The sequence below is a fragment of the Python bivittatus genome, unplaced genomic scaffold (genome assembly GCF_059951505.1).
Source record: "Python bivittatus isolate LINGU-HERP-01145 unplaced genomic scaffold, Pbiv_v1 ctg000480_np1212, whole genome shotgun sequence".
In the NCBI taxonomy this organism is placed as follows: Eukaryota; Metazoa; Chordata; class Lepidosauria; order Squamata; family Pythonidae; genus Python; species Python bivittatus.
In genome coordinates this window covers 55,814,767-55,841,939 of record NW_028277075.1, presented here as the reverse complement: position 1 = coordinate 55,841,939, position 27,173 = coordinate 55,814,767, and the positions used below count along the sequence as shown (strand labels likewise).

The following is a 27,173-nucleotide window of genomic DNA, read 5'->3' as shown; positions in this document are numbered from 1 at the left end:
TTGTTTTTTTTTACAAACAATGCTAAATTTGCTTATTTTTTGTTTGTTCTTTTAAATATATTTCTATCACAAGCAGCTTAAAATTGAGGCTATAGAAACTATCAAACACTGCAGGAGCCTAAACAAAAAGCAGCATGGCCAAGCTTTGTACAACAGGATGTTTGGTTGGAGCAACAAAACACTAAAGGTTCCATATAGATGTCCATCACTGCCCAGAATCCTCCCTGTCTGCAAAAAAATCACCTAAATGCCTATTTCATGCTTTATTTTGTGATGGAGGGAAGAGGAGAAGAGGATGATGAACAGCAAGGTGGATAGACTCAGTTACAGTGGCAATGAGTGCACCATTGGAAGACCAGGTTAGGGAGAGATCATCATGAAGAAAATCTATCTCTGCAGTTGCTAATAGTCAACAACAATTTGATGCCACATAATCAAACAAACAATATTTTGTGAAGCTCCCCGATTTGTTGTTTTCTCTTTGTGTAAATATGGCATTATCACCTTACAGCTAACCCTGCTACTGTACTCTCTTCTGCCTGATCTTGTTTCCCATATCACTTGACCAGTGTTGACCACCTTAGGCATGGCTTTCTAAGGAACTATCTGATTAGAAAGAGATTCTGTTTATAGCCGCTTCTCAAAGTTACATAACTTTCACATTATTGGAAGACATATGAAAGTCAATTTTTGCATATGTGGGAATCTAAACTAGGCAACATTTCCTTAGCTGATAAGGGTACAGAAAGAGTTTGGTGGAACCAACATACTTAGATACACTTGGTTCTCATCACATAGGATGTGATGCCCACCTTATGCCTAGTCCCTGCTACTTCTGGACTGCATTGCCAGGCACTTTCAGCAGAGCTATGCTGCTCTCCTTTGATTCTTCTAAGTATGCTGCCTGCCACATGAAAGATGCCAGAAAGCTCCCACCTCCTAAATGCACTGCACTCCTTTACACACACACACACACACACACACATATATATATATATAGAGAGAGAGAGAGAGAGAGAGAGAGAGAGTTAAATGAGTGAATTCATCAGAACTCACATAATCTGGGAAGTACTGTACCTCCATATATTAATGAAATCTTCCTACCTACTCACTATTAATGATACCAAGATAGAAAAGGTGAGAAGATCCATTTTTTCCTGAATGGCTATTCTTAATGCTTTAAAGATTCTAATGAAAGATTCAGTCTATTGTTTTTCCTATAGCTATTAATCTGGGAAGAGGAAAAAACAGAAGTCAAGAAACTACTAAATTTTGAGGAAGAAAAAGAAATATGAACCTTTCTTCTCCTTATGCTGCATACAGTCTCTCAAACCATGCAGAAAAAAGGGAGAAATATTCCTTTTTACTGTCTTCTTACTAACTGTTCCCTTACCCATCAGAAATTCTTTCCTCCCCATCCCCCATATCTAAGTGTTATCTTTTAAACAAAGATTAAAACACCTAAGATACGTCCTCTTAAATCATCCAATCCAAAAAAACCACCCACATTTACAAAATGATGTCCCTAAAATTAATTAAATTTCATTCATGTCCATTTACTGTTCCCATATTAAGCTTGATATTCAATTTTTGCCAGAACAGCAAATAACATATTTGCTTCTGTCTTTTCTAAGTCACATCTACATACACTTGCTAGTACTATTAGTATCTATGATTGGTTAGCTTTGTAATTGCCAATTTTCATTAAAAATCTTTAAATCAATTGTTAAAGCTCATTGCTCTCATTATTGTTTTTCCTTTGAAAGTCCTCAATTCATTTTATTTTTTTTAAATATGATATCCATTCCTAGTGATATTTGCTGGTTAAAAATTTAAGGATTTAATCTCATATGTCCTACATGATCCTCTTTGAAAGTGCTTAACTCAATATGAGTTGGACACACATACTTCGTAATTTGATCATCACATATTTGATATTGCCAATATCACTTATTAAAGTTTTTAAAAGCAGTCTTTTATCACAACATTTATTGTAATGAAATACCTTGATTTGTACAATAAGCTATGCTGCAGTCTGAAACCTTTTAATGCATTTGACATATCTGCAGTCCCATAGTGACAGCCAAAACAAATTAACATTATTATGTCTCCCATAAAAAGTTAAAGAAATAGTAAGTACACAGCAATCAATATATTCCCCAATAACAGTAGAGGCTTAAGGCTCATAATTATAGTATGGCTATTCAAATGAGATGTTAAAATAAGGTAATCATTGCCAAGAAGGTAAAAAACTCTTAATCTATTACAAACAATGCTTACCTTTTCCCGGTTCACTTTCTTCATTGCCCACTTTATGCCTGTTTCTTTGTGTGTTACTTCAATCACTACACCAAAGCTGCCCTGTCCTAATTTCCCTCCAAAAGAATAAATTTGCTGCAGAAATAGAAGAGAATAACAGCAGTAAAGAAATGGTAAAGAGAACAAAATAGAAAAGAAAGATATTAAAAAGTGAGTTTTGTTTCAAAAAATCAGCAAATGTGTATTAGGGAGATGATAAATATGCACAATTACATGTAGATGATGTTTTATGCATTAAGAAAAACAAAGTACAGGGCAATGGAAGGGACAAACAGAAATGAATGAATGAGAAAAGGAAAATAATTCGAATTCCTCATTTTTTCTAAAGCCTTACTATAAGCAGCTCCCTCTGTTTCCAGTTTAATGCCTCTTGGGGTGTTTAAGGTAATCCATTCTAATTTACATTCCTTTAAATCTAATGCCATTTTTCTTACCACATTGTTTTTTTAAAAATATGGATATAAATACAGCTTCTTTACTTCTAACTTCACTGTACAAATGGCCTGGGCTGCATGAGCAACTTGCCTTTTTTAATCCAGAAATATTTGACAGGCTGACCTTTAGCCCTAGCTAACTAAGAGCATTATGGGACAGGAGTAACAATATAAAAAATGCAACTAGAAAAATCAGACTTTGTGATAACAGCATTGCTAGAGAACAAAATTCCATCACCAATTGTACGTTTGCCTTCATAAAAGGTTCTATTTTATCTATGATGTTTAGTTATAACAAACATTGCTAACTAGGACAAATTTTTCTGTTGGAGGAGTCCCATTCACTACCCAGATCCTTTCCTTTCATTCTAATCTAATCAAAGAATTGGCTATGGAGACCCCTGAATTTCTAAATGGCTTTTTCAAGAAGTACTGCATATCACACTGCAAGTACAAATGCCTCCCTTTTGTTAAGCAGTCTCCATTTCTCTAGTTTTTAAGCATTCACAGAAATTATCTTCCCAGGTATACTCTTTGGCACAATAGCTTTCTGAACCACTGAGCTTCCTGAGCAATAGTCTTTTTCCTGTAAATCTCCTTTAAGTTATGTTCACTCTTCATAATCAGTTCCTTTTTTTCTGCAAAACTCAGTTGTCCAGTATTCTGAGTCCCAGCTCAATGCCCATCCTTACAGCTTTGGATTGTTTCTCCCCCTTCTCTGATTTTCAGAAAGAGTCTTTTTTAAAAAGGCTAGGCTTCCCCCCCTCCCCTCACACACACACCATCATTTTTCTTTTCCCTGCTTTTGAAATTACAATCCTCTTCTTACTTCATCCTCCCTTAAAGCTAACACGGTGCTTCAGAAATGCAGACCCAAAATTAATCTTCTGTCTTCCTGGGATGCCTGCCGTAGTAAAATCTAATTTTGTGTAAAAGGTGTGTGTGCGTTACAACACAACTAAAAATAAATCTCGTTTCTGTTGTCTCCTTGAGCAAGTTATGTGGTCAGCTTTGCTATCTTGAATAAATTATCAAAATTACAACTATCATCCTTGTGTTTGAATAAAACATGCTGGTTTTAAGCCACTTCTATTAAACATAGAGTAGCTTGTCTTCTGAAACTGAATCATAGCTGCAATGGGGGAAAAATCCCTAGAACAATTTTTTAGCTGCAGTCTATCTGATTGTGTGCCAGGTTGGTTTAATTTCTCTGAGTACAGAGAAGTAGTCTACACAAATACTTTGAAAAACATGTTCTAAATATGGTAACTTAAGCTTGTCCAAAATGTATTTCATTTTGTTTAATTTTCAGACTGATGATTTCTGGAGAATTCAATAATTTGTTCATGACTTTAGATACTTCCATACTATGGTTTTAAACTTTTTTCCAAAGAAACTAAATAAACTAAACCATTATCTCTTTATTATAATATCATACTTAAAAGTTACAACAAAATTTCACAAGGATACAGAATTACAAACCTGAATAGCTGCTCCATCATCTATTCGTGTATGTGGGACTTTGCATTCTGCAATACTGCCACGAATGCCTGAGGTAACGAGCATTTTTCTGTGAGAGTCTGTTAAGTCTGCCTTTGACATCTTTAGGAACATAAAAAGAAAAGCATGAAATTAAAATACAAGCCATTGTTTAAAGGACTATATACTATTTTAAATAGCTTCAAGCATATGAAACACATTTTATGTAACTTATTACAAGTAAAGAAAATATATGAAGTGGGACGAGAACTAGAAAAGACATACTTAACAGGTTTTAAAAAAAATCCATCAGCATAAATCTATCTTATATAATAGAGAAAATATTCTAGCAACATGTTATTCTGGAACTGCGGTCCTCCCCCCACACATGTTTTAATCCATTTAACTATGGAAATCTAAATTCATTAACTTTTTGTCAAATGTTTATGTTCCGCTTCAATTAATGGTGAAAACTGAGATATACTCAAAATCAACAGAATCCTAAATCGAATCAGCCTGATTCAGACATATCCAGGGGAGGTTCAAATCAAAGCAATGCTCCTCCCGAGCAAAGGATCTGACCTCTTCTGAGGTTGTGTACATGTCTGTTTCAGAGACTCATAGGGATCCAGAGCCGGTCTGTTTGCAAAAAATGATACACTGAGTGTTTGGGGAGAAATATAAGGAGAACTTCAAAGTACAGATGAGGAAGGGAAAGAGGCAGCTCTATTACTTCAATTTCTATACTGTACCAGGCTCTTCAGCTGCAGTGCTCTTTGCTATTTTTCTTTTCTAAAACATAAATATTAGAACAGATTTGTTAGTCCTGGAGAGATTTGGGACAGTGTAATATTTGCTGTTTGTTTGGAAAATGCCATATTGTATGTCCAAGCCTTCTGCCTCTTCCACTGTTTGCTGAGCACCCATCCACACACTCAGTTGCAGTTTTTGTGACTTCAATGATAACTCCAGTTTAAAAAAAACAAACTTAAATTGCTTTTTATTCATCATTATGTCATAGACACATCCCTTATTTTTCTGAAATAGTACAGTTTTTATGCCGTGGGACATGTCTATTATGTTTCCATTTTCATACAACCCTCCCAAAATCCCCAAAAAGGGTAGAAGGGAAGCAAAATGAAGGGTTTTTATCAGCACAGCTGCTGCTACCTTTCTGAAATTTTCATGACAATTTTCTTGAGAATTTCTATCAGAAGTATTTTTAAAGAAAATTAAGGAGATAATGTACCTTTTTTAGAAACTCCCAAATGTTACTTTTGTAGTTATATCAAGCTCTCCAAACTTAAAATCTACAAATTAGCAAGCTTGAGCCTATCAGAGGTGTCACCTTTGTAACACGTTTCATGCAATTCTGCCAAGAAATAGTTTATCAGCAGATCCCTTCTTAAATAAATAATTCTCTAACAAAACACCTGCAGCTGTTTGTGTATACTTGGGCAGGCTTATACGCCTAATAAGTTACTTCCATTCCTTTAAATTGAATTATGTCAAATAGAAATGAATACAGAAATGTTTACTGATTTCCCATTATAATCAATGGGAGTTTTGGTTCTTAACTGAATGATTAAATTCAAGAAATCAGTCTGAAACAAATCAGACTGCCTTCTGAATCACCATTCAGAATTAAGCTGAATCAAACAGTTCTATTTTTCTTTTCTTTTCTGGAAAACATTACCCAAAAAGCCAATTACCCACAGAATCTGAGTCCTGAAGTATGCCTGGATCTTGAACACCCATGCACAATATCTGGATCCTGCAGCAGACCTACTTTGTCTTGTGTTCTCCAAAAAAAATCTAGTTTAACTCTCAGGCAGACAAGTTACATTCCATAAGAGTCATCACTCAATGGCAGAGCATACACTTTGCAAGCATATGTACATAATCACCTATACAAGTCTAATGAACATCAAGCCTAATGGCTAATTTTTACATGCCTTTTAAAATGAAGCTGAATTATGTATGAGGAATTCAACTTAAAAAATCTACACTTATAAATGTTTTTATAATTGAGCTTGTGCTTAAATATTGCAGATTTGGAGCAGCCTGAATAAAAAGGAATATGTCATTTTAGTTATACAAACATCAGGTTTTAAAAAACTGATACATACTTTAAAACCCTTTGTATGCAAAATTCAAGGATAGCCAAAGAGGAAAAAAACCACCTTATTTTATTGTGAATGATCCAGCATTTTCTGATCCATTTTCAAAGTTAAAGAAGAATTACAGTAGCAGACTCATCTGCAACTAAGCTAATACAAATTAAAAGGAAATGATTGTATATTTACTTATAAGTTAATCAATTAAAGATTAAATTAATGTAATAGTCAATGTCTGAGAAACAAATATATGTATAATGCTATGCATATTATAATACAATGAAGTAACTAAGAAAGGTTTCCAACAATTAAATGATAAATAGGTTTCATATGAGACAAGTACAACTAAAAGGTCCCATACTTAGAGTACACCCCATATATCCTGCCAGAATGACTGCATATTTCTTTTGATACCACTAGCCATCCTGAGATGTAGAACTCACAGCTAAATATTTGATATCTTACTACAGGACAAGGAATCTTGAGGCTCAAGGGCTAGTCTCCTGAACATTCAAAAGGACATTAGATAACATGATAATGTCACTGGAAAGAGTGGGGCCAACATTTTTTTGTCTGTTGTTAATTTCTGGTGAGTTTTAAGACTGCAACCTCCTCCTCACATCCCATCCATTAACTCCACAAAAACTCTAATAAATGGTCCAATGTATTGTCGAAGGCTTTCACGGCCGGCATACGATGGCTGGTGTGGGTCTTCCGGGCTGTGTGGCCGTGGTCTTGAAGTCTTGTTTCCTAACGTTTCGCCAGCACCTGTGACCGGCATCTTCAGAGTGCAGGAGCACAGACAGGAGCAGTTCTCTCTGTGCCCAGGGTGAAGTGACCCTTCTGTGGGTATTTATAGAGATCTGGGAGGGGGGTGTGTGGGTGGGGTTGGGTTACTGAGTGGCTGCTTGTTTTGGAGTCAGCATCTGTGTGTATTTTCCTGGGGATTAGGCAGGGTTTTTTCTTCTACTGAATTGTTAACGAGGGGCTGCTGGGGGTGATTAGCAAGTTCATTGTGTGAACTGTTCACATGTCCTGGTGGTTGAGCTGAGTTCGTTGACCTTTTGCAGGCTGTATTTTTCAGGATTGGTAGCCAGGTTTTGTTGATTTTTAGACTCTCCTCTTTTTTATTGAAACTGTGCTGGTGTTTGTGAATCTCAATGGCTTCCCGGTATAGCCTGGTATAGTGGCTGTTGGTGTTGTCCAGTATCTCTGTGTTTTCAAATAGGATTTTGTGTCCAGTGTGCTTGAGAGCATGTTCAGCTACTGCAGATTTTTCTGGTTGCTGTAGTCTGCAGTGTCTTTCATGTTCTTTTATCCTGGTATGGATGCTGCGTTTTGTGGTCCCGATGTATACTTATCCGCAACTGCATGGTATGCGGTATACTCCTGCAGCGGTGAGGGGATCCCTTTTGTCTTTTGCTGATTTTAGCACTTCTTGTACTTTTCTGGTGGGTCTGAAGATTGTTTGGAAATTGTGTTCTTCCATCAGTTTTCCCATGCGGTCTGTGACCCCTTTGATATAGGGCAGAAATACTTTATTGGTGGGTGGCTGTTTTTCTTCTTCAGTCGCATGTTGCTTTCTTGGTTTGATGGCTCTTTTTATTTCATTCTTGGAGTAGCCATTCGCTTGTAGGACCCAATTAACTAACAAGCCCTTCGCTTGTAGGACCCTGTTCACTAAGGTACCAGTGAGGGACACCCTGGCACTCATCAAACAGATCTTTCCAGAAGACATCACAGCCTTATTTCAGCACTGCCTAACAACCAGTTACTTCCTATGGGACAATGAGTACTATGAACAGATGGACAGCGTCGCCATGGGAAGCCCCCTGAGCCCAGTCGTAGCAAATTTCTACATGGAACATTTTGAAAAATGGGCTTTAGAAACCGCACCCGTTACCCCAACAGTCTGGTTCCGATTTGTGGATGACACCTTCGCAATTTGGAGTCAGGATGAAGAAGACCTACAGAAGTTCCTGAACCACCTAAACAGCATCCACCCCAATATACAATTCACCATGGAAAAAGAAGTGGATGGCCAAATTCCATTTCTAGACACGTTGGTCATACGCAAACCAGACCTCAAATTAGGACACAAAGTCTACAGAAAACCCACCCACACAGACCGGTACCTACACAAAAACTCCAACCACCACCCACGTCAGAAAAGAGGCATTATCAAAACCCTCATGGATCGTGCCAATCGGATCTGCGAAACCCAATTCCTAAACTCTGAACTTAACCACCTTAATTGGGTCCTACAAGCGAATGGCTACTCCAAGAATGAAATAAAAAGAGCCATCAAACCAAGAAAGCAACATGAGACTGAAGAAGAAAAACAGCCACCCACCAATAAAGTATTTCTGCCCTATATCAAAGGGGTCACAGACCGCATGGGAAAACTGATGGAAAAACACAATTTCCAAACAATCTTCAGACCCACCAGAAAAGTACAAGAAGTGCTAAAATCAGCAAAAGACAAAAGGGATCCCCTCACCGCTGCAGGAGTATACCGCATACCATGCAGTTGCGGATAAGTATACATCGGGACCACAAAACGCAGCATCCATACCAGGATAAAAGAACATGAAAGACACTGCAGACTACAGCAACCAGAAAAATCTGCAGTAGCTGAACATGCTCTCAAGCACACTGGACACAAAATCCTATTTGAAAACACAGAGATACTGGACAACACCAACAGCCACTATACCAGGCTATACCGGGAAGCCATTGAGATTCACAAACACCAGCACAGTTTCAATAAAAAAGAGGAGAGTCTAAAAATCAACAAAACCTGGCTACCAATCCTGAAAAATACAGCCTGCAAAAGGTCAACGAACTCAGCTCAACCACCAGGACATGTGAACAGTTCACACAATGAACTTGCTAATCACCCCCAGCAGCCCCTCGTTAACAATTCAGTAGAAGAAAAAACCCTGCCTAATCCCCAGGAAAATACACACAGATGCTGACTCCAAAACAAGCAGCCACTCAGTAACCCAACCCCACCCACACACACACCCCAGATCTCTATAAATACCCACAGAAGGGTCACTTCACCCTGGGCACAGAGAGAACTGCTCCTGTCTGTGCTCCTGCACTCTGAAGATGCCGGTCACAGGTGCTGGTGAAACGTTAGGAAACAAGACTTCAAGACCACGGCCACACAGCCCGGAAGACCCACACCAGCCATCAAATGGTCCAATGTTAATCTCAGGATATGGGGGCAGGGCATATGATTAGGGTTACCAGATAACTGAACAAGCAAAGGAAGACATGGGCAATTGGAAAGGAGGACAAATGGGGGGGGGGAGTCGGACACATTGTTTAATTTTCTTGGCATCCGCAACAAAAATTACAGTGAAAAATTGCAAAAAAATAGTATTTAGGCCTACATGTATATGAAATTACTTTTTCTAGCATCCAAAGACTGGTTTTGCAGTCGCATTATTTTTCCAACAAATCTGTATTTTCAAGAACATATGCTAGCAATAATATAGAATCAGCAACGACACACTTTTCAAATTTCACCACAGAAAAGTATGACAAGTCATATGATCTACACACTACAGTGATCATAAACTTGAAGGGGCTGGATTGAAGCCAACTGCTGGAATCAGGAAATAAATAATGTAAATCTATGTTGTTGAAAGTTTGAATGACTCTTGTTATAGAAACAGTCTTTTTTTTAAAAAAAACTCAAGACACTCAAAAAACTGGACAGTATTTGATTTTAAGGCTATGCCTGTTGGATGGAAGACATGAGCACAAAAAGAAGGACATCTCCTCCTTTTGCCAAGCATCTGGTGACCCTTCATTTGATTCAGAAATTGTCCATTCCTGTCATACTATCTGAATATCATTTTCTATCTCAGATATTGGCCATTCGTGGCATGTTCAAATATGATATGATTGTATTAAGCTCTGCCTGCTTCATTTTAAGAGAGCCTCTTTAAAGAAACTAATTTACAAAAAGAAATAAATTACTCTTTTTTCTGAAATTTTTGTCTTAAGTCTACTCTTAAATGTACACTTCTAACAATATTACAATAGGAGACAAATACAGTTCTACCACCCAAAAAGGAACAAAACTGACTGTACTGGGCTAAAATGAAAGTAAAGGCCTTTTACTTTTTTTTTCTTTACCTTAGAAAAACAGGAGTCTCTTTTAAAATCAGTGTAGTCATTCATTACTTATTTCAAAATATTTGTACAGGTAGTCCTCAACTTACGACGGCAATTGGGACCGGAATTTCTGTCACTAAGCAATGCAGTCATAAAGCGAGATGTCATGTGACCACATCACTTAGCGACTGCAATCCTGGCACTCCCAGTTGCCATCGTTAACCAAGAATCACGGGTTATTAAGCAAAGAGAGTCCCAGGTAAGGACCGCGGGGGTGCTGCAGGGGGGTGGAGGAGGCCCTGGGAGGCCCAGTAAAGGCCGCACATGAGATGGGGGGGTGCTGCAGTGCAGCGCAAAGCCGCAGCCACTCCTGGAAGCCTCAGCCACCCCACCTATGACTGCAGGGGCAGTGCAACTCTCTACACCTATCTTCCCCCCCCCCATCTATGCCCTTTTGGCTGCCCTACACAGTGGCATTTGTCAGCAGCAGCACCGGGGCTGGGGCTGGAGTAGAGGCCCAGGGCCTTCAGCAGTCTCAACTAGCTGCCACTGCCCTCAGGCCTCTACTTCAGCCCCAGCACCACCGCTGCCACTGAGAAATGCCACCTCAAGCCCCACACCGTGGCCAGCCACCGCAGCACCACTGCACAAAACCCCAGTTGCCCCTGCTGCCCTGTGCTCCACAGGTTCTGCCACACCCAGCTTGCCACTTGCACTATTCCTTCTCCAAATCGCATGGCCCATTCCTTCTCCAATTTGTGTGCCCCATTCCTTCTCCATGTGCCCCATTCTTGCGATCCTTCAGAAACCTTCTGGTCTTCCCCAGGTCTCGCAAGAATGGGTGTGCTATTTGGGAAAGGCAGGAGCTCCGTTCTTGCTGTGCTTTGAAAGACCTCATTCTCCAAATAGTGTACCCCATTCTTTCTCCAAATAGCATGCCTGTTCTTGTGAGCACTGGGGAAGACCAGGTTTCCAAAGGATCATGAGAATGGGGCATGCAATTTGGAGAAGAAATGGTGCAGGCAGCTTGGAAAACAGCATGAGCGGCCTCAGGAAGAAGGCTTGGCATGGCCAGCAGCTGCCTTGCATACAGTAGGGTCAGGTCAGGTGCGCCTTGTCAGCAGTGGGAGGAAAATGGTGAAGGTCAGCTGGGCACGGCAGAGCCTGTCAAGTGCAGGGAAGCAGGGGCAACTGGGGCTTTGTGCAATGGTGCTGGGCTTGAGGCAGCATTCAGTGGTAGCACTGGGGATAAAGTAGAGGCCTGGGGGCAGTGGCAACTAGCTGAGACTGTTGAAGACCCTGGGCCTGCACTTCAGCCCCAGCCCTGATGCTGCTGCAGACGAGTGCCACTGAACAGGGCAGCCAAAGGGGCATAGATTGGGGAGGATATAGGCGGGTGGGAGGAGTTGCAGCGCCCCTGTGGTCATAAGTGTGGGTGGGCTGTCAAGTGCTCGAATTTTGATCATGTGACTGCAGGAGCACTGCAATGGCCGTAACTTCGGGCATAAATCATAAGTCCATTTTTTCAGCACCACTGTAATTTTGAGCAGTCACTGAACGAATGGCCATAAGTCAAAAACTACCTGTATTCTATCCTTCACTAAAATATTTGCATACCACCATTCTACTCCACTAACAGCAATTGTAAACATAAAATTATTTTATGGCAATACATTAAAATATATAATCAATTCATATAATGGTTTAAATCATATATAATTTAACCATATTATCATTTAAAGTCAAAGTAATCTTTATTGTCAAAATCAATAACATGAGGAAACAATTAAAAATACAGAGTAGCCCAGGGTATCTCTCAAATTTAAATGCCTAGGAAAAAAAATACCCTACTGCAAAATCTTGGATGACCTATTCCATTGCCTTCATATGCTGAAAACACTGAAAAGCATGGAGGATAAGATATCCAAAATACCATGGGATCAAACAGAAACTCCTTGGTGCCACTTTCTAGAACCAACTCTGCAGAGAGTAGCAGAATCATTATATCCACATGCTCTTTATACCTATTTTAGAACCTCTTCAGCAAGTTACCAGAATCAATTATATCACATGCTGTAGGAGATCACAGAGAATCAATAGGATTTTACTCTCTGATTTCTTTTCCTCTCACTGGAGATGTCATCCGTTCAGGCCTTCTGTAATACTTTGGCCAAAATGGAACAATTAAAATTGGGGAAGAGTTAATAGATTATTCTGAATCTGAAAAGGGTTATCTAATGTAGTCTGCTACCTATCATCTCTTTCACTAATTTGATTTCTATCTTGCAACTAGGGATACAAATACAGAGGACTCTTTATATAAATAAACAAGGCAAAAGGAAACCAATGCTTTAAAATGGCTGCAAATGTATTTGTAATAAATACATTCTGTCTTGATTAAACTGAATTCATGAAAGAACCCAAACATAACACATCCCTAACAAGCAAATTCCTCAGTTCATTATTTTCCACATAGGAGAAACTGAAGTATGCACCAACACATAAGAGGTCAGCTTTTTGTTGATGAATGCTAGGAATTGCATTCCAACCCATACTGACACTAAGACATTAGAAGAATTTTTCCAGAAACTGAATCATAATCTGAAAACATGAAGTCAGACCCAGTCAGAAGAACTGAGAAAAGCTGGGGGGAAAGCAACAGAATAGTCTGCAGATAGTCCTCAGTTACTAATACTGTGTTAAATGAAGCACTCAATTTGAGATTGGGAAAGAGATTGTTAAATATTGAGCCAGTAGCTAGGAGTTTGCCTATTTAAAATAGAATGAGAAGGTACAGTGGTCATAGGATTCCATAAGAGAAGGAATAAGAGTAACTCATCTATATAGGAGTCAGGCAATTGATACATGCTGCAACATCCCTAACTAGATTTCTCAGCCCTCAAATATGCCTATAAAACCCACCCCCACTTCAGAATGATAGGAAGTTGCCTCCAAGGCTTGAGCAGGATACATTTTTCAGGAAAGACTACTGCTATTTCACAGGGCAAAGGCTATGGTCTTGACATATTTGGCTGGGTTTGTGGGTGAGGATCTTATAGATGACAAATGTAACATGGTATATCAATTTCTGCAACTATTGTTATCTAGGTGCCATAGAAAATAATTTCAAAGTAAATATGGGCAGGGCAGGGCAGGGCAGGGCAGGGCAGGGCAGAGAGGGAGGGAGGGAAGGAGGGAAGAAAATGTTTTAATTTTGTTTGCTTACGTCTTCTAAAGAAGATATTTGTTTACTTGAGGTGCCTTCTTCAGGTTCTAAATTCTCATTTGTTTTATCAGTTGATGCATCTGTGGTTTCTATTACAGCTCCTCCAGAGCACATGGGACCCTTTTTGCAATGGGGACAAAAAAATACAACATTGCTTGGTTGAAATGATGCAGAGCACTCGATGCATTTTACATTCTTCTCTTCTTTACTGAGATCAGCCATTTGTTTGGTTGTATGGATCCTGCTGTGCAAATTAAATAGTAGCACAAAGATTGGTACCTCTCTATGCACTGTAGAAGGAAGCAGAACAAGAAAGTGAGAAAAGGAATTTTTCTGGTGGCATAAAATATGTAGTGACTGGCAAGCAACAACAATATTGTAATATAGACAGACCCTTGATATGTATAGCTAACTTAGAGAAGCAAAGGTGAAAAATGCCATTGTCAAAATATTCATTCACAAAGCAAGCTACAACAAAGAATTATGGAAATTTTCCCATGTATTAAAAATATAATCAACAAAAATGGGCCTGTAAAACAATTCCTGTAAAATAAGAATGTTGTATCATCAGTACCACCTCCTTGCAACTATAGTAAGAGGGTACAAAGTAGATGACAAATTCAACAAAAGAACATGTTGAAGGGAAAATAATTGCTGATTTTGATATATTCAATTTACAAAACAGAAAGAATAGCACTGTGTTTTTATAATCTACTATTATTTTATTTTTCAATTTATATAACCACCCATTTCACCATCCAAATCTGGGTGGCTATAAAAAGAATACAACAAGCATGATAAAACCACAATAAACAACCAAGGTGACATAGAAATCTACATCAGACAGCGACCTCATGGGCTACCAAATAGCCATCTGGTCCTTATGCCTAGGAACACGTCCAGGTCTTCAAGGCTTTTAAAAAAGCTGGCAGGGCCAGGTCCAATCTAATCTCAGGGGATAATGGTGTTCCAAAGGGCAGGTGCTGAGACAGAAAAGGCATGCCTTCTGAATCCAGCAAGATGACATTGTTTAACCAATGGGACCCACAATATGCCTCTCCCACCAGACCAAATGGGACAAGTAGAAACAATTGAGGAGAGGCTGTCCCACAAACATCCCAGACCCATGTCATGAAAGGCTTTATAGGTGACCCTCAGCACCTTGAATTGCACCCTGAAGCACACTGGAAGCCAGTGCAGCTCAAAGAGCAGAGATGTAACATAAGTGCACTAAGGTGTACCTCTAACTGCTCACACTGTTGCATTCTGAACCAGCTGCAGCTTCTGGGTACTCTTCAAGGTCAGCCACATGTATAGCACATTGCAGTCATCCACTCAAGAGGTGACCAAGTGATGAGTGACCATAAGCAATGTGTCCTGGTCCAGGAAAGGGCACTATCGGTGAACAAAATGAAGTTGTGCAAAAGCTCTCCTGGCCATGGCTGCCACCTGCTCCTCAAGCAGGAACCGTGGGTCCAGGAAGACCTTCAAATTGCACACCAGTTTGGGGTAGTGCAAACCCATCCAAAACTAAAGATGGAAAAACTCCAGATCCTAAAATCCAAAGCCACTCAGTCTTGCTAGGGTTGAGGTGCAGCCTGTTCTTCCCTGTCCAGACCCCCATAGCCTCCAGATATTGACAAAACTTCTAGAGCATTACTTGGTTGGCCCAGGGTGGAGAGTTAGAGCTGGGTACTATCAGCATACTGATGATACCTCACCCCATGTGTTGAATGATATTACACAGCAGCTTCATGTAGTTGGTAAAGAGAGAGTATTGAGCCATGGGCTAGATTTCTCTCCCCCATCAACACTGACTGAAACTAGCCCCAGAAGAAGGAGAACCAATGCAACACTGTATATCCTCCATTCCCAACTCCGAAACCACCTCAGAAGGATGTCATTATTATAGTATCGAAGGCTGCTGAGAGATCAAGAAAAGCTAGGATAGACACACCACCCCCATCCTAACCCCGGCAGAGGTGATCCACAAGCACAGTCAATTCCATTTTGATCCCATACCTAGGTCTGAAACTTGACTGAAAGGAGTTGGAGACAGGACCAAAATTATCCAACATGATCAGGTCCAGCTATCGTTTATTGAAGAGGAGGTAAACCATCCCTCCTTGAGCATTGGCAGAACACCCCCTCTCTCAAGGAAGAATTCGCCACTGCCATGACCCAACCACATAGCCTTAGCTGACCAAGAGAGTCGTGGATGTAGATGGCTGAGTTTACAGTTCTAGGAACCCTGCCCACTGAATCAGGACTAGCAGGATCAACCTCATCCCAGATAACCAAGCCAGACTGAGCTTGATGGGACTTCCATCAAGACCAGAGCCCAACTTGGAGCAACTTTATCTGACAGGTACCTAGCATATTCATCACAGTAAGCCTATGGGCTTCCATCAAGGCCAGAGCCCAACTTGGAGCAACTTTATCTGACAGGTACCTAGCATATTCATCACAGTAAGCCTATGGTCCTGCTTTCCTCAAGAGGGTCCAAGTTGGCTATTTGCAGGACCATCAGATGGCTATTTGCAGATCCAATAAGAGTGAAGAAATATTAATGTGTGGCTGCCCTTAATGCCACAAAGTAGGCCTTAATAGTAGTACTAGGTTGTGCTCAGATTCATCCCTCATTGTCTTCCAGCATTGTTCTAGGCATTCTTCTCCAGTTTCACTTCCCTCAGCTCCTCTGTAAACCAGGGAAAGCCCCAGGATCTGTGACAGAATGCATAAGTGCAACCAATCCAAAGCCTCAGCTTTGATTTTTTGATGTGAGGCGGCAACTAAGGCTTCAGTCAGACCATGCAACAGATCTTCAGGAACAACCCCAAGCTCCCCCGGTACCTAGTAGGGTCCATTGGGCCTGGGTTGGACTAAACACATTGGTCCAACCTCCTGTGGAAGTGAGCAGCACCAGAGAACTCCAAGGCAATCAGTGATCTGACTATGACAGGGGTGTGATGGCAGTGTCTCCCAACTCCAGATCATTCTGCTACTGTCCCAACAGAAAAACCAGATCCACCATATAACCACCATTATATATAAAGCGATTGATGGCCTTGGTTATGTCTATAGCTGCCACAGTGGCCATGAACTCCTGAGCACAGTGCCATGAATTCTGCTCCCAGAGAAGGCAGGTAGAAGTCCACCAAGACCATAAGCCTGGGGAACTCCATCACTATTCCAGACACGGAGTCCAGGAGCTCAGGAAGGAAGTTGCTGTGCAGCAAGGGAGTCTGGTATAGTAGCAACAGTCCCAACTGATCCCTAGAGCTCTTCTTAATAAATGGGTCTCACATCCAATTATCTATGAGAGAGCACCTCTGAACACCAGCAGATTATCCCTGATGACCATAGTTACTCCACCACTCCTGCACCAAGCCCTTGGCTGATGTCACACCCAAAATCCAGACATGCAGATCTCCAAGAGGGGAACTCCCCATTCCATGCCCAACCATACCTTGTGAGGCATGCCAAGTCAGCCATCCATGACACAGATGGAGGACTTATTGCAGACTGACCTGGTGCTTAGCAGCAGCAGTAGCCACCAAAACTCAGAGTCTCTGAAAGTCTAATGGTTGGGAAATGGGATTGAATACAGGAGGCCAGAACTAGTATAAGACACTGGGGCCATTTTTCCCATGCACAGCTGCCCCCTGCCTCCTGCCATATCTCCTCCTACCCATAATCACAGTGATGTTCCAGCCTGTTCTAAGCCCCCTCCTAATCTCCTCCACGCCAGCCCGTCTGGCCCAGACAGAAAGGAAGTTGTTAATGCAACTTTTTAAAAAAACCGTCTTACCTCATAAAGTGAGGCCCATGATGAAATGGGCAATATTGTCATGGAAGGGAATAGGAGCAATACTGGATAGATAGAAATCACTGAATGCCACTGAATGCCAAAACTATAGATTAGATTCAATCCTCTTAATGTTCATGAGCTATCTAAAAAGACAATAAAATCACAAGAAATCAAAACAGAGTTCTGCATAATTAGATATATTTGATAAGGATGTATGAGTTCGCAGAACTTGCAATCTTTGATAAGAATTTGAAATCTTGCCTTTGGATCTCATTTCATTTTATTTAAGCCAGGGCTTGTCAGACCATATATAATTCTACTGGTTTTGAAAACTTAGTTCTTTAATGCTTCATTCTATACTATGAACTGCTTGTCTTAGACAAGAGTCATGGGTCTTTGGCAGGTTCAGCATCCCCTGTAGTTCCAAAAACATATTGTTTCAAATCCTTAAGTTACTGAAGTATTGAAGTTACTGAATAAAGAAGTTCACAGAATAAACTGTTACTGCTCCCATGACAGCTCCCGCAGTTGCCTGTACACCTAGAAAAATACACTCCATAATATTGTGTGGCTCTACTGAATAATGTAGGAAGTGGCATAAGGGGCTTGGAGGAAAAGAAAAATCACCCAAAATCAATTGAATCTATTTCAAGTTTGGGCAATTTTCCCTTCCCCCAGCTTCCACACACCTGATTAAATACAGTGGTACCTCTAGTTATGAACGCCCCCCCTTACGAATTTTTCGAGATACGACCAGCTCCGGCCCCAAAAATTTACCTCATGTTGCGAACCACCTCGAGTTACGAACCGGATCCACGGCCATTTTCCCTCCCGTGACACGTGGTCCGCGGCCATTTTCCGCCCGTTCCACGTGGTCCGCAACCATTTTTCCACCCCTGACTCGTGGTCCGCGGCCATTTTCCACCCGTTCCACGTGGTCCACGGCCATTTTTCCGCCCATTCCACATGGTCCACGGCCGTTTTTCCACCCTGCCGTGTGGTCCACGGCCGTTTTTCTGCCCTGCCGCGTGGTTCGCGGCCGTTTTTCCGCCCTGCCGCGTGGTCCGCGGCTGTTTTTCCGCCCCTGCCGCGTGGTCTGCGGCCGTTTTTCCACCCTGACGCGTGGTCCGCGGCCGTTTTTCCACCCTGACGCCTGGTCTGCGGCTGGTTTTCCACCCCTGACGCGTGATCCACGGACACCAGAACGGATTAACGGTAATTACATTGAACCTTATGGGAAAATTTGCCTCATGTTGCAACCAATTCGAGTTGCAACCAGAGTCACGGAATGGATTAAATTCGTAACTCGAGGTTCCACTGTACATGGGTATCATATGCACTTAATTGGAGAAAAAGGCTGATCTAAACCCAAATAAATAGTGCTACACTTCTTTTCTCTTCAAGAACAGAACACTTTTGCTCTCAAAATATCCCTTGATTCTTACTTCTTCATAGGTGTTATCTCAAAATTTGTACTTCTTTATAACTATTTTTTCCTTGACATAGTGTTACTTCAGCAGTTTTTTACTTTAGCAGGATTTTTCCCTTTTCCCCTTCTCTATGTGATTCTAAAAATCAAGAATAATATCTATGAAGAAGATTACATCAAAAATGTACAGAATGAATAAGATTTGATTAATACCTACAGGGATAAATGAAGCTGTATAACCTAATTCTGAAGATATCCAGTATTAGTCCCATCAGCTTTGTGCATTAAAATATGTAATTATCCACACCTAAATGTGCACTCAATCATTCTTAAATTCATGTTCTCTGGGGGAGATGGGTGGCATACAAATTTAATAAATAAGAAAGAAAGAGAGAGAGAGAGAGAGAGAGAAAGAAAGAAAGAAAGAAAGAAAGAAAGAAAGAAAGAAAGAAAGAAAGAAAGAAAGAAAGAAAGAAAGAAAGAAAGAAAGAAAGAAAGAAAGATTCTGTGCAAGAGGTTATGCATTCTAGTTTGCTTTCTGATGATCATCGAAGCTAATGCTTTCCTTTTGTTGTCTTGCATCATCTGTCACTGCAATTTAGCAAGACAAGGAATGGCTGTATATTACCCCTTTCTGCATCTCCCAGCAAATCCCTTTATTCTTTTTTTGAAGCCTCTTCCCTGAATTGTAAAATAATAAAAGTGTGATGTTTGCAAAGTGTCTGAACATGAAATTCATATTAAGTCCAAGTCTAGGTAAGGGGAAATCTTAGTAAATTGCCCTTAATGCTCCTTTTTTATTTATTTTATTATTTATATTTCATTTTGTATAATATTCAAATTTCTAAGGAAAAAAATACAAAATATCCCAAAAATGTACAAAAAAAATCACCCAACAAAAAGAAACTATAAAGGAAAATAACCCAAAATAAATAAATGGGTAAACATTAAACTATACTTATTACAATAAATATATAATGTCAATTCAGTTTGGAAACAACAAATTAAACTTTGTTGCTGCAGAATTACAGAGGTTAGTTTATTTCATTGCTATAGTGAATTTAAGGCTGAAAGTGATCTTACGTCATCAGTCTAAGAGTTTAAATCTGAAGTAGTAGTTTCTTTCTAACAAAGCAAAACTATCTTCTTCACTATATTCTAAGCTCAATGAACCCAAAGTTCATAATAAACTAAGATTTTTGGTAAATCATTTAAATCATATTAACTTTAAACTTATTTCTCTTTGCAAATCACATTAATAATAGTTTGAGCATCAACACAAAAGGGGACTGCTAGAGAGCAAGCCCAATTCACGTGTATCAAAGTTCCCTCCAATAAAAAAGATTGCAACCCTACCCTTCCAAACCATCTGCTGAGGTTTCCAATAAATATGAATTAGTCTTAAATTCATACAACACACGTTTATCATTTTTTTCAGACACGACAGCACTAATTTATTAAGAGAGGATATTCTGATATTTTATTCCATATTTCATGCAAATGGTCAGTGTCTATCTTAGTAATACTTTTCAGCTATAGTATTTAAAACAAAGCACCAGTAGGTTTAGGATCTTCCAAACTATTTTCCAATAAAGCAAGTCATTTGGGAAGATTCAGAAGTGACAACAGGTGTGTATTGAACAGGCAAAATTATGTTTTAATTGAATATATTGACATTTGACAGCTTTATGCAGCCTTCAGTGCCCCCCCCCCTTTTTTTGTCCAATTTTCATTTGTAGGGAAAAGAAATAGAATACTTTCACTATGTAAGAAAAAAAGGTATATTCCACACGTTAAATTTTACTTCACTATTAACACTTCATAAAATGTTCAGGATACACGAAGCACAACACAGAAATTAGTTGTTCATGACATATGATACACTCAATTGTTTAATAGTCAACTGTGCAAATAGAGAGTGTGTTTTGTCTACCCCACATGTACCAAGGAATAATTAACTTAAAGAACCTCTTAAAATGTTTTATGTTAACAAACCATATCATATGGTCAGTCTTGTGCTCTTCTTGTTTCAGAATCCATCTGAAAGCATTCCTAACATACCAAAAAAGAACAAGGCAACATAATCAAATGTAAGACTGATAATAAAAAAAAAGCAGGGGAAAACATTTATTATTATTCTTTCTAAACTGACAAAAGCTTTCAACAGTCAAAATGAAAATATCTAGGAAATCTTTACAAGGAAGATTAGTCTTGAATGCTATAGGAAGTCCATTGTGAGCTAAAGAATTAGTGTCATGTTATTCATCCCTACAAGCAATAATTGCATATTAATAAAATAGCTCAAGCCAATACTGTGTAATTGGCTACCCCTTTATTACTACTAAGAAAACTAAAAGCTTTTGTTATCTATTCACAGGAAGGCATTCTCACCTATCTATTTAAATTTTGTATTCAGGAATATTTGGGGCATGTGGTTATAGGCTAAAGGCATTAATCGATAAAACTGTATTATGCAGACAGGTTACATTTATTCAATTCCACTATATACTTGGATTTTTAACAAAATACGTATAAATCACAACAATTCTCCACTGATATAAAATTTATTTTATTTCAGTTCATTAATTTACTATACTAATCAATTTACTAAAAATTTCTCTCCCCTCCCTTCAGATTTTTCACTATGACAATACAGATCAAATCATTACCTGAATGGCAGTATGAAATTTTCTAAAATGTTCTAAAAATGCATTATTTTGTCCCCCACCCTCAACCCATATTGAAGTGTGAAGGATGTGTTTATTCATCCCAGCTGGCCTCCATCAGTGCAAGGAGCACTGATTTTGGATAGGGGAAAAACACAGCCTTCAATCCACTCAGGCCACTGTTGATACATGCAAAGTCCAGAAAGGATTATTCTGTGACACAGATACCATTCCATTCTAGCTGACATAAACTGGACATAGAATGCTTCGTTCTCTCCCCCACCCCATCTTCATCCACCCTGGATTAAGATTATAAAAATACCCTCTTCTTCTTATTCGCCAGCAATTCCTATCGAGAGGCATACTGCATATGATACCAAAAGTGATGATAATACTGATAGCCTTGTCTTGCATGAGTATGCTTAATCCTCTTCTACAGCCATCCAAGCTTGCAACTATTGTTGTTCAGTTATATACCATATGAAGACATAATTCTTTTTCTCTATCCTGAATCCCCATCATTATTGGATGACTCTGGGTTTTAGAATTATAAAACAGTGGGAAAAAAACTTGTTTTTCATGTACACTACCATCCTTCTACCCAGCAACCCAAAATTGATTTCTAGGAGTCCACAACTACATTTCTCCAAATCACAGATACTGATACTCATTTGCTGACTCAGCCAAGTTATACAAACAATGCTTAATATCTACAACCTTCTAGCCAGACTGTAAATCCACTATGTAGCTGACATGCCTATTAAAAACTTATCAACTTATTTCCTACAAATAGTTTATTATCTTGCAAAGGGTTTAGGGATTTACGGCTATGTCTAAAATAATGTAAATGGAGAGAGGAAACAGAAAAAAAATTACTAGACCACTGAAGACATTAGGGGAAAACATGCGAGAATATCTGGGATGATATTAAAGTAGAAGAGTAGAAGAGCAATGATTCCATGGGTTGATCCTAACAAATGTAGAGGGAAGAGGGAATGGCCTTGAGGGACAAGAGGAAGAGCCACTACTAAGACAACAGTCTGATAAAAGAGTTTGGGGCAGGAATGTCCCCTGAGTAAACATCTCAGACAACTCCCTCCCTTTCCTCGCTCCCTCCCTCCCTCCCTCCCACAAAGATAAAGGGAGAGGGGAAGCGCATTCAGACTTGCAGGATTGTTACTGTTGCTTTACAATAAAAGTAGCACTGACCTACATAACATTGGATTCCTAGTCTGATCTACCCTGAAGGGCTGACATGAAATATCTCCAGTTCTAATAACAAATCTGAACAGATCCAAAAATTGTTCAGTCCTCTTAAGATAATGAAAACCAGCAATTTGTATCAGTTACTATCATCATTTACTTTCAGAAATTTCACAGTGCACTGCCCAATCTAAGAAGAATTCTAAGATGACAATATATAAAATGAGATACTGATGATTAAAATATTCTACAAATGTTAAAAGTATATAGAGGTAGTCATCACTTAACAATGGCAATTGGGCCTGGAATTTCCATTGCTAGGCGATCCGGTCATAAAGCGTGACATCATGTGACTGTGCCACTTAGCAATGGAAATTCCAGCACTCACCATTGCCATAATTAAGTGAATCACTGCAGGTCATTAAGTGAGGATGTCATGTGGTCACCATCTGCAACCTTCTCCCAGTGTCCCCATTGGCTTTGCTTGTAGGAAGTCAGCAAAGAAGGTTGCAAATAGCAACCATGTAACTGCAGAACATTGCAATGACGTAATTGCAAGCTGAGCACCGAGTACCCAGATCACAATCATGTGATGATGGGGATGGTGCAATGGCCATAAGTACAAGGACCAGTCATAACCATCACTTGTTTAGCACCGTCACAAGTGACTTTAAGATTGTTATAACTTTACTATAACAGGTTTCCTCAACCAGTTAAAGTTTTACCACCAAATAGACCATTTCTTTAACTATTCTGATCTTTGTTGTTGTAGAAATAGCCTCATTCTCAATTATCATGTCTGAGTTTGCCACTGCTTTCCTTCCTAGAATTAATCTACTCTTTACTTCTCCAGCACAGTGCCCAACTTTTAGGCAGCGCTTTTAGGAAGCAGTGCTTTGTCCCTGTATACACCTCTCTATTCATTTTCTAGGTGCAAGCCTGGAAAAAAGATGCCATTGTTTTAAGAAATCTACTTAAAGTTAAGGTGACTCTTTAAGTAGTTGCACCTTTCCCTCTGTCTGTTATTCTGAAGTATCCTTATCATTTCTTGCCTGGCACTGAAAGTCTGCGTGCAATCATTGTATGTTCTATTGCCCAATCTTCCATTTTCTAACTTTTTGTTTTATTTATTTATTTATATTTCAAATTTGTCACCACCCATCTCACTTTGGCTATCTAGCTAGATCTGAAAGCCACTTGGATATTTTCCTTTGAAATTTTTGGGATGTATTTTATTTTCTGTTTCAGTTTCCACAGTAGCTCTTACAGCTACCCATAGGTTCTAAGTTCTCTTTCACATAAGTTACATAAAGTAAGTCTGTTCCTTACATTTCATTGTTTGGGTATGTGTCCTCCAGGTCAAATCTTGCTGTGGAGTCCTTGGGGTTCTCTGAGCTTGGTTGTTTTCTTGCAAACGTTTCATTACCTGGCTAGGTAACATCTTCAGTGCTAGAATGGAGTGGGGTTTGCTCTCTGTTAATATACAGTGGCTTGCCCTGCCAGCATTGGTGTGTGTGTGTGTCTGTGTGCATGTGTGTGTGTTTTCTTCCTGGTAGTTCTTTGATTAGGTCATTGTTTGTTGCATGAATATCTATCTGGTGATAATCTTGGTGTTTATCTCCACTTACCTGGGTGATGATTGCTGATAAGGAGGTATTCTGGTCTTTTGTTTCCTTTTTATTGCCTCTTTTGAATGGTGTGTAGATGTTGTTTATCTCTATGTGCCTGTTGATGACTGCCTTGTCTGAGTAGCAAGGTTCCAGGAATTCCCTCGCATTTTTGGATCTAGCTTGGTCTAAGATGCTGACAGTTTCCCAGTTGAAAGTATGGTTAAGTCTGTCCATGTGTTGTGAGATTAAGGAGTTTTCATCATGTCTTCTAAGAGTAATCTATGTATTTGACCCTGGTCTCATGTCTGTTCTGTTCTGTATTTGAACTGTCCAGGCTAATTAGATTGCACTTCTCCATTTTCCACTTCCAATTATTTAGTCAATTTGATTTCAATTTTCACCTGATATCCACTAATTCTAATACAAAGAATCCTGTCATTTGGGGGTTATAAATGAGCACATACTTAGCAATGTTCTTTTTGAATATCACTGCCACTCCATTCCTTAAGCTCTCATGCCCTGTATGAGAAGTATATCATATAATCATCTGATTTAAAATGGCCCCTTCTGGCACCATCGTTCACTTACTTCTAAGTTAGTGTGCTTCACTTCTACCTTGACAATTTCAGTTTATTCTTGGTACATGTTTCTCATGTTCCATGTACCAATTGTGTATGTCTCTGCATAATGGGAAACTCTTCTTTCAACAATGGCAGCATGAGCAATCAGACTTCCTTGTGATTTTGGTCTGGCTACTTCACCACCTCCAGATTTACTTGTCAGAGTTTAATATTATTCCCCAATAACAAGAGGAGTGCCTTCTGACTTGAGGATTCATCATCTGGTGCTCAAGATATTTAAAATGTTTTAGCCATGTCTATCCAGTTTTCTTGGCAACAATAAAGTGGTCTGCCATTGATTTTTGCAGTTCCTTCTTCTAGATGGATTGGTTTCCCTTGTTGTGTATAGCCCCACCTCCTCTCATCCCCTGTTGAGGATTATTCCTTGCTTCACCTGTCCCCTTTTGATTTTAACGATAAAGATGACCTTGTGAGAACTCTCACTCTGGCCTGTGTTGCTCTCAGTGTTACTGAAGCTCCTCAGACCTCCCATGTCAAAGTGGTAATCCCCTAGGAAGGAAAATTCTGTTAAAAGGCTAAAAAATGGAAAATGCAATTCTAGCACAGCAGTAAATACATGGTAGGGCTCTGATACAAAGTATAATAGATTTAAAAAGGAAAAGGAAAAGGAAAAACAGTATATTCATTTGAGCATCAACATTACTTTTAATGTCATAAAAATGGAAGCAAATAGCTGACAAATTTAGCAATTGGGTAGAGAAAAACACTATTTGAATACTTTACATGAAAAGTATTTATTTTCTTTTGCCTATGATATTCTATTACTTTACACTGGATCATATTTTTCTTAAGTGAAACAGAATTCTGATCTTACATGACATAAATTCTAGAATAAGTCCACTGAAGCCAATATTCTAAGTTTAAGGAATCTGGCTCCTTGTGATTAAAATCAATAGAGCACATCATCTGATGATACCACTTCTCAAGAAAAGGCAATAAGCCTCAGGCATGCTGTTATTTGATTACACAATTTCACTGACAGGTTGAAAAGCTTAAAAGGTAACTGAGAAATGAACAAGATTTCATTTTCACAGGGAAAGGGTTCATTTCCTTGTTTGAAAGGCCATCACCATGTCATTTCCCCAATGCTTAAAAATCCCCTTCATTATGTGAAGCCTAACTAGAAAATTCTTGTTCTAATCTTTTGATCTAAAAGAAAGATTTCTAGCCAGTTATGGTTGGAAGTTTGTTTTTTTTCCCACAATGCACAAAATCATTTTCAAATATTGATGGTGTTTAGAAGTTTTATAATATTCTATATATGTGTATATTTGGGGAGATCAATAATCTTACATCCATTTTTCCTACATTCTTCTTTCCTCAAGTCTACTTATTTATAAAGGGTTAGAGCCAAAGATCACATTCTTTATTTAGATGAGCTCTTTCAAACTATGTGTGGTCAAGCAAAGTAATTGTGCTACAAATGGAAACATAAGCTTTACCATTTTTCCTCTCACTCTACAACCGCTTGTGTCCTCTAAAAATTTACTTCAAAGAATCCCTCAAACTTCTTCAACAGATTTTCAGACAGCAGAAGCAGCAGAGAAGACGGAAATAAGCAGAATAACTCTCCTTGCTCTTAGGGCAGGGCCCTAAGCAGAGCTAAGTTGACAGAGAAAATTAAAGAGTGAAGTGTGGATGCAACCCAATATTTCCATACAATATAGGATCAATTTATAGTTATTACTCAGGATAAGGATACTTATTGGCACCTTGGATCCTCAGAATAAGAGTTAAATCTAAATACATAAATAAAAATAATTGCATTTCTGTTACAATGACTGTTGACAAAATAAGAATATATGAACAACAGTATTCTGCCATACAAATGCAGCTAATTGCCTATATAACCTATTTTCACCACTTTCTATAACATGGTATGCATAAAATGAGACAGATTCTAAATCCTTCTTTTAAAAAAATCACGCTAATCTAGGCAAACGTATAGAATTTGTTTGAAAAATAAAAACAATCAGCATGTCATAACATGTTAGAAGGAAATTATACTCCAACACATCCAGAGGGTACCATGCTAGTAAAGGCTACACTGAGTTCTCATATCCCCAGTTCCAGACGAATAGCATCCAGGTCAAAAAGTCATTGCTTG

The 27,173-nt window shown here is 39.2% G+C and overlaps 1 protein-coding gene across 7 annotated transcripts in view; it reads right to left on the bottom strand.

The window, feature by feature from the left end:
• The window catches only part of STK33 (serine/threonine kinase 33), an 80,578-nt gene that overhangs the window by 27,635 nt on the left and 25,770 nt on the right, over positions 1 to 27,173 (bottom strand). For 2 of the 7 annotated variants that reach the window (XM_088145974.1, XM_088145973.1), the window contains exons 3-5: positions 13,707 to 13,996; positions 4,236 to 4,355; positions 2,281 to 2,394 (exon numbers count right to left, since the gene is read on the bottom strand). In XM_088145974.1, coding sequence (XP_088002100.1) covers positions 2,281 to 2,394; positions 4,236 to 4,355; positions 13,707 to 13,996 — 524 coding nt within the window. Of the gene's footprint in view, positions 1 to 2,280; positions 2,395 to 4,235; positions 4,356 to 13,706; positions 13,997 to 17,517; positions 17,575 to 27,173 lie in introns of those variants that run through there. The other 5 variants (XM_088145976.1, XM_088145975.1, XM_088145977.1 and 2 more) reach the window with 3 other exon arrangements.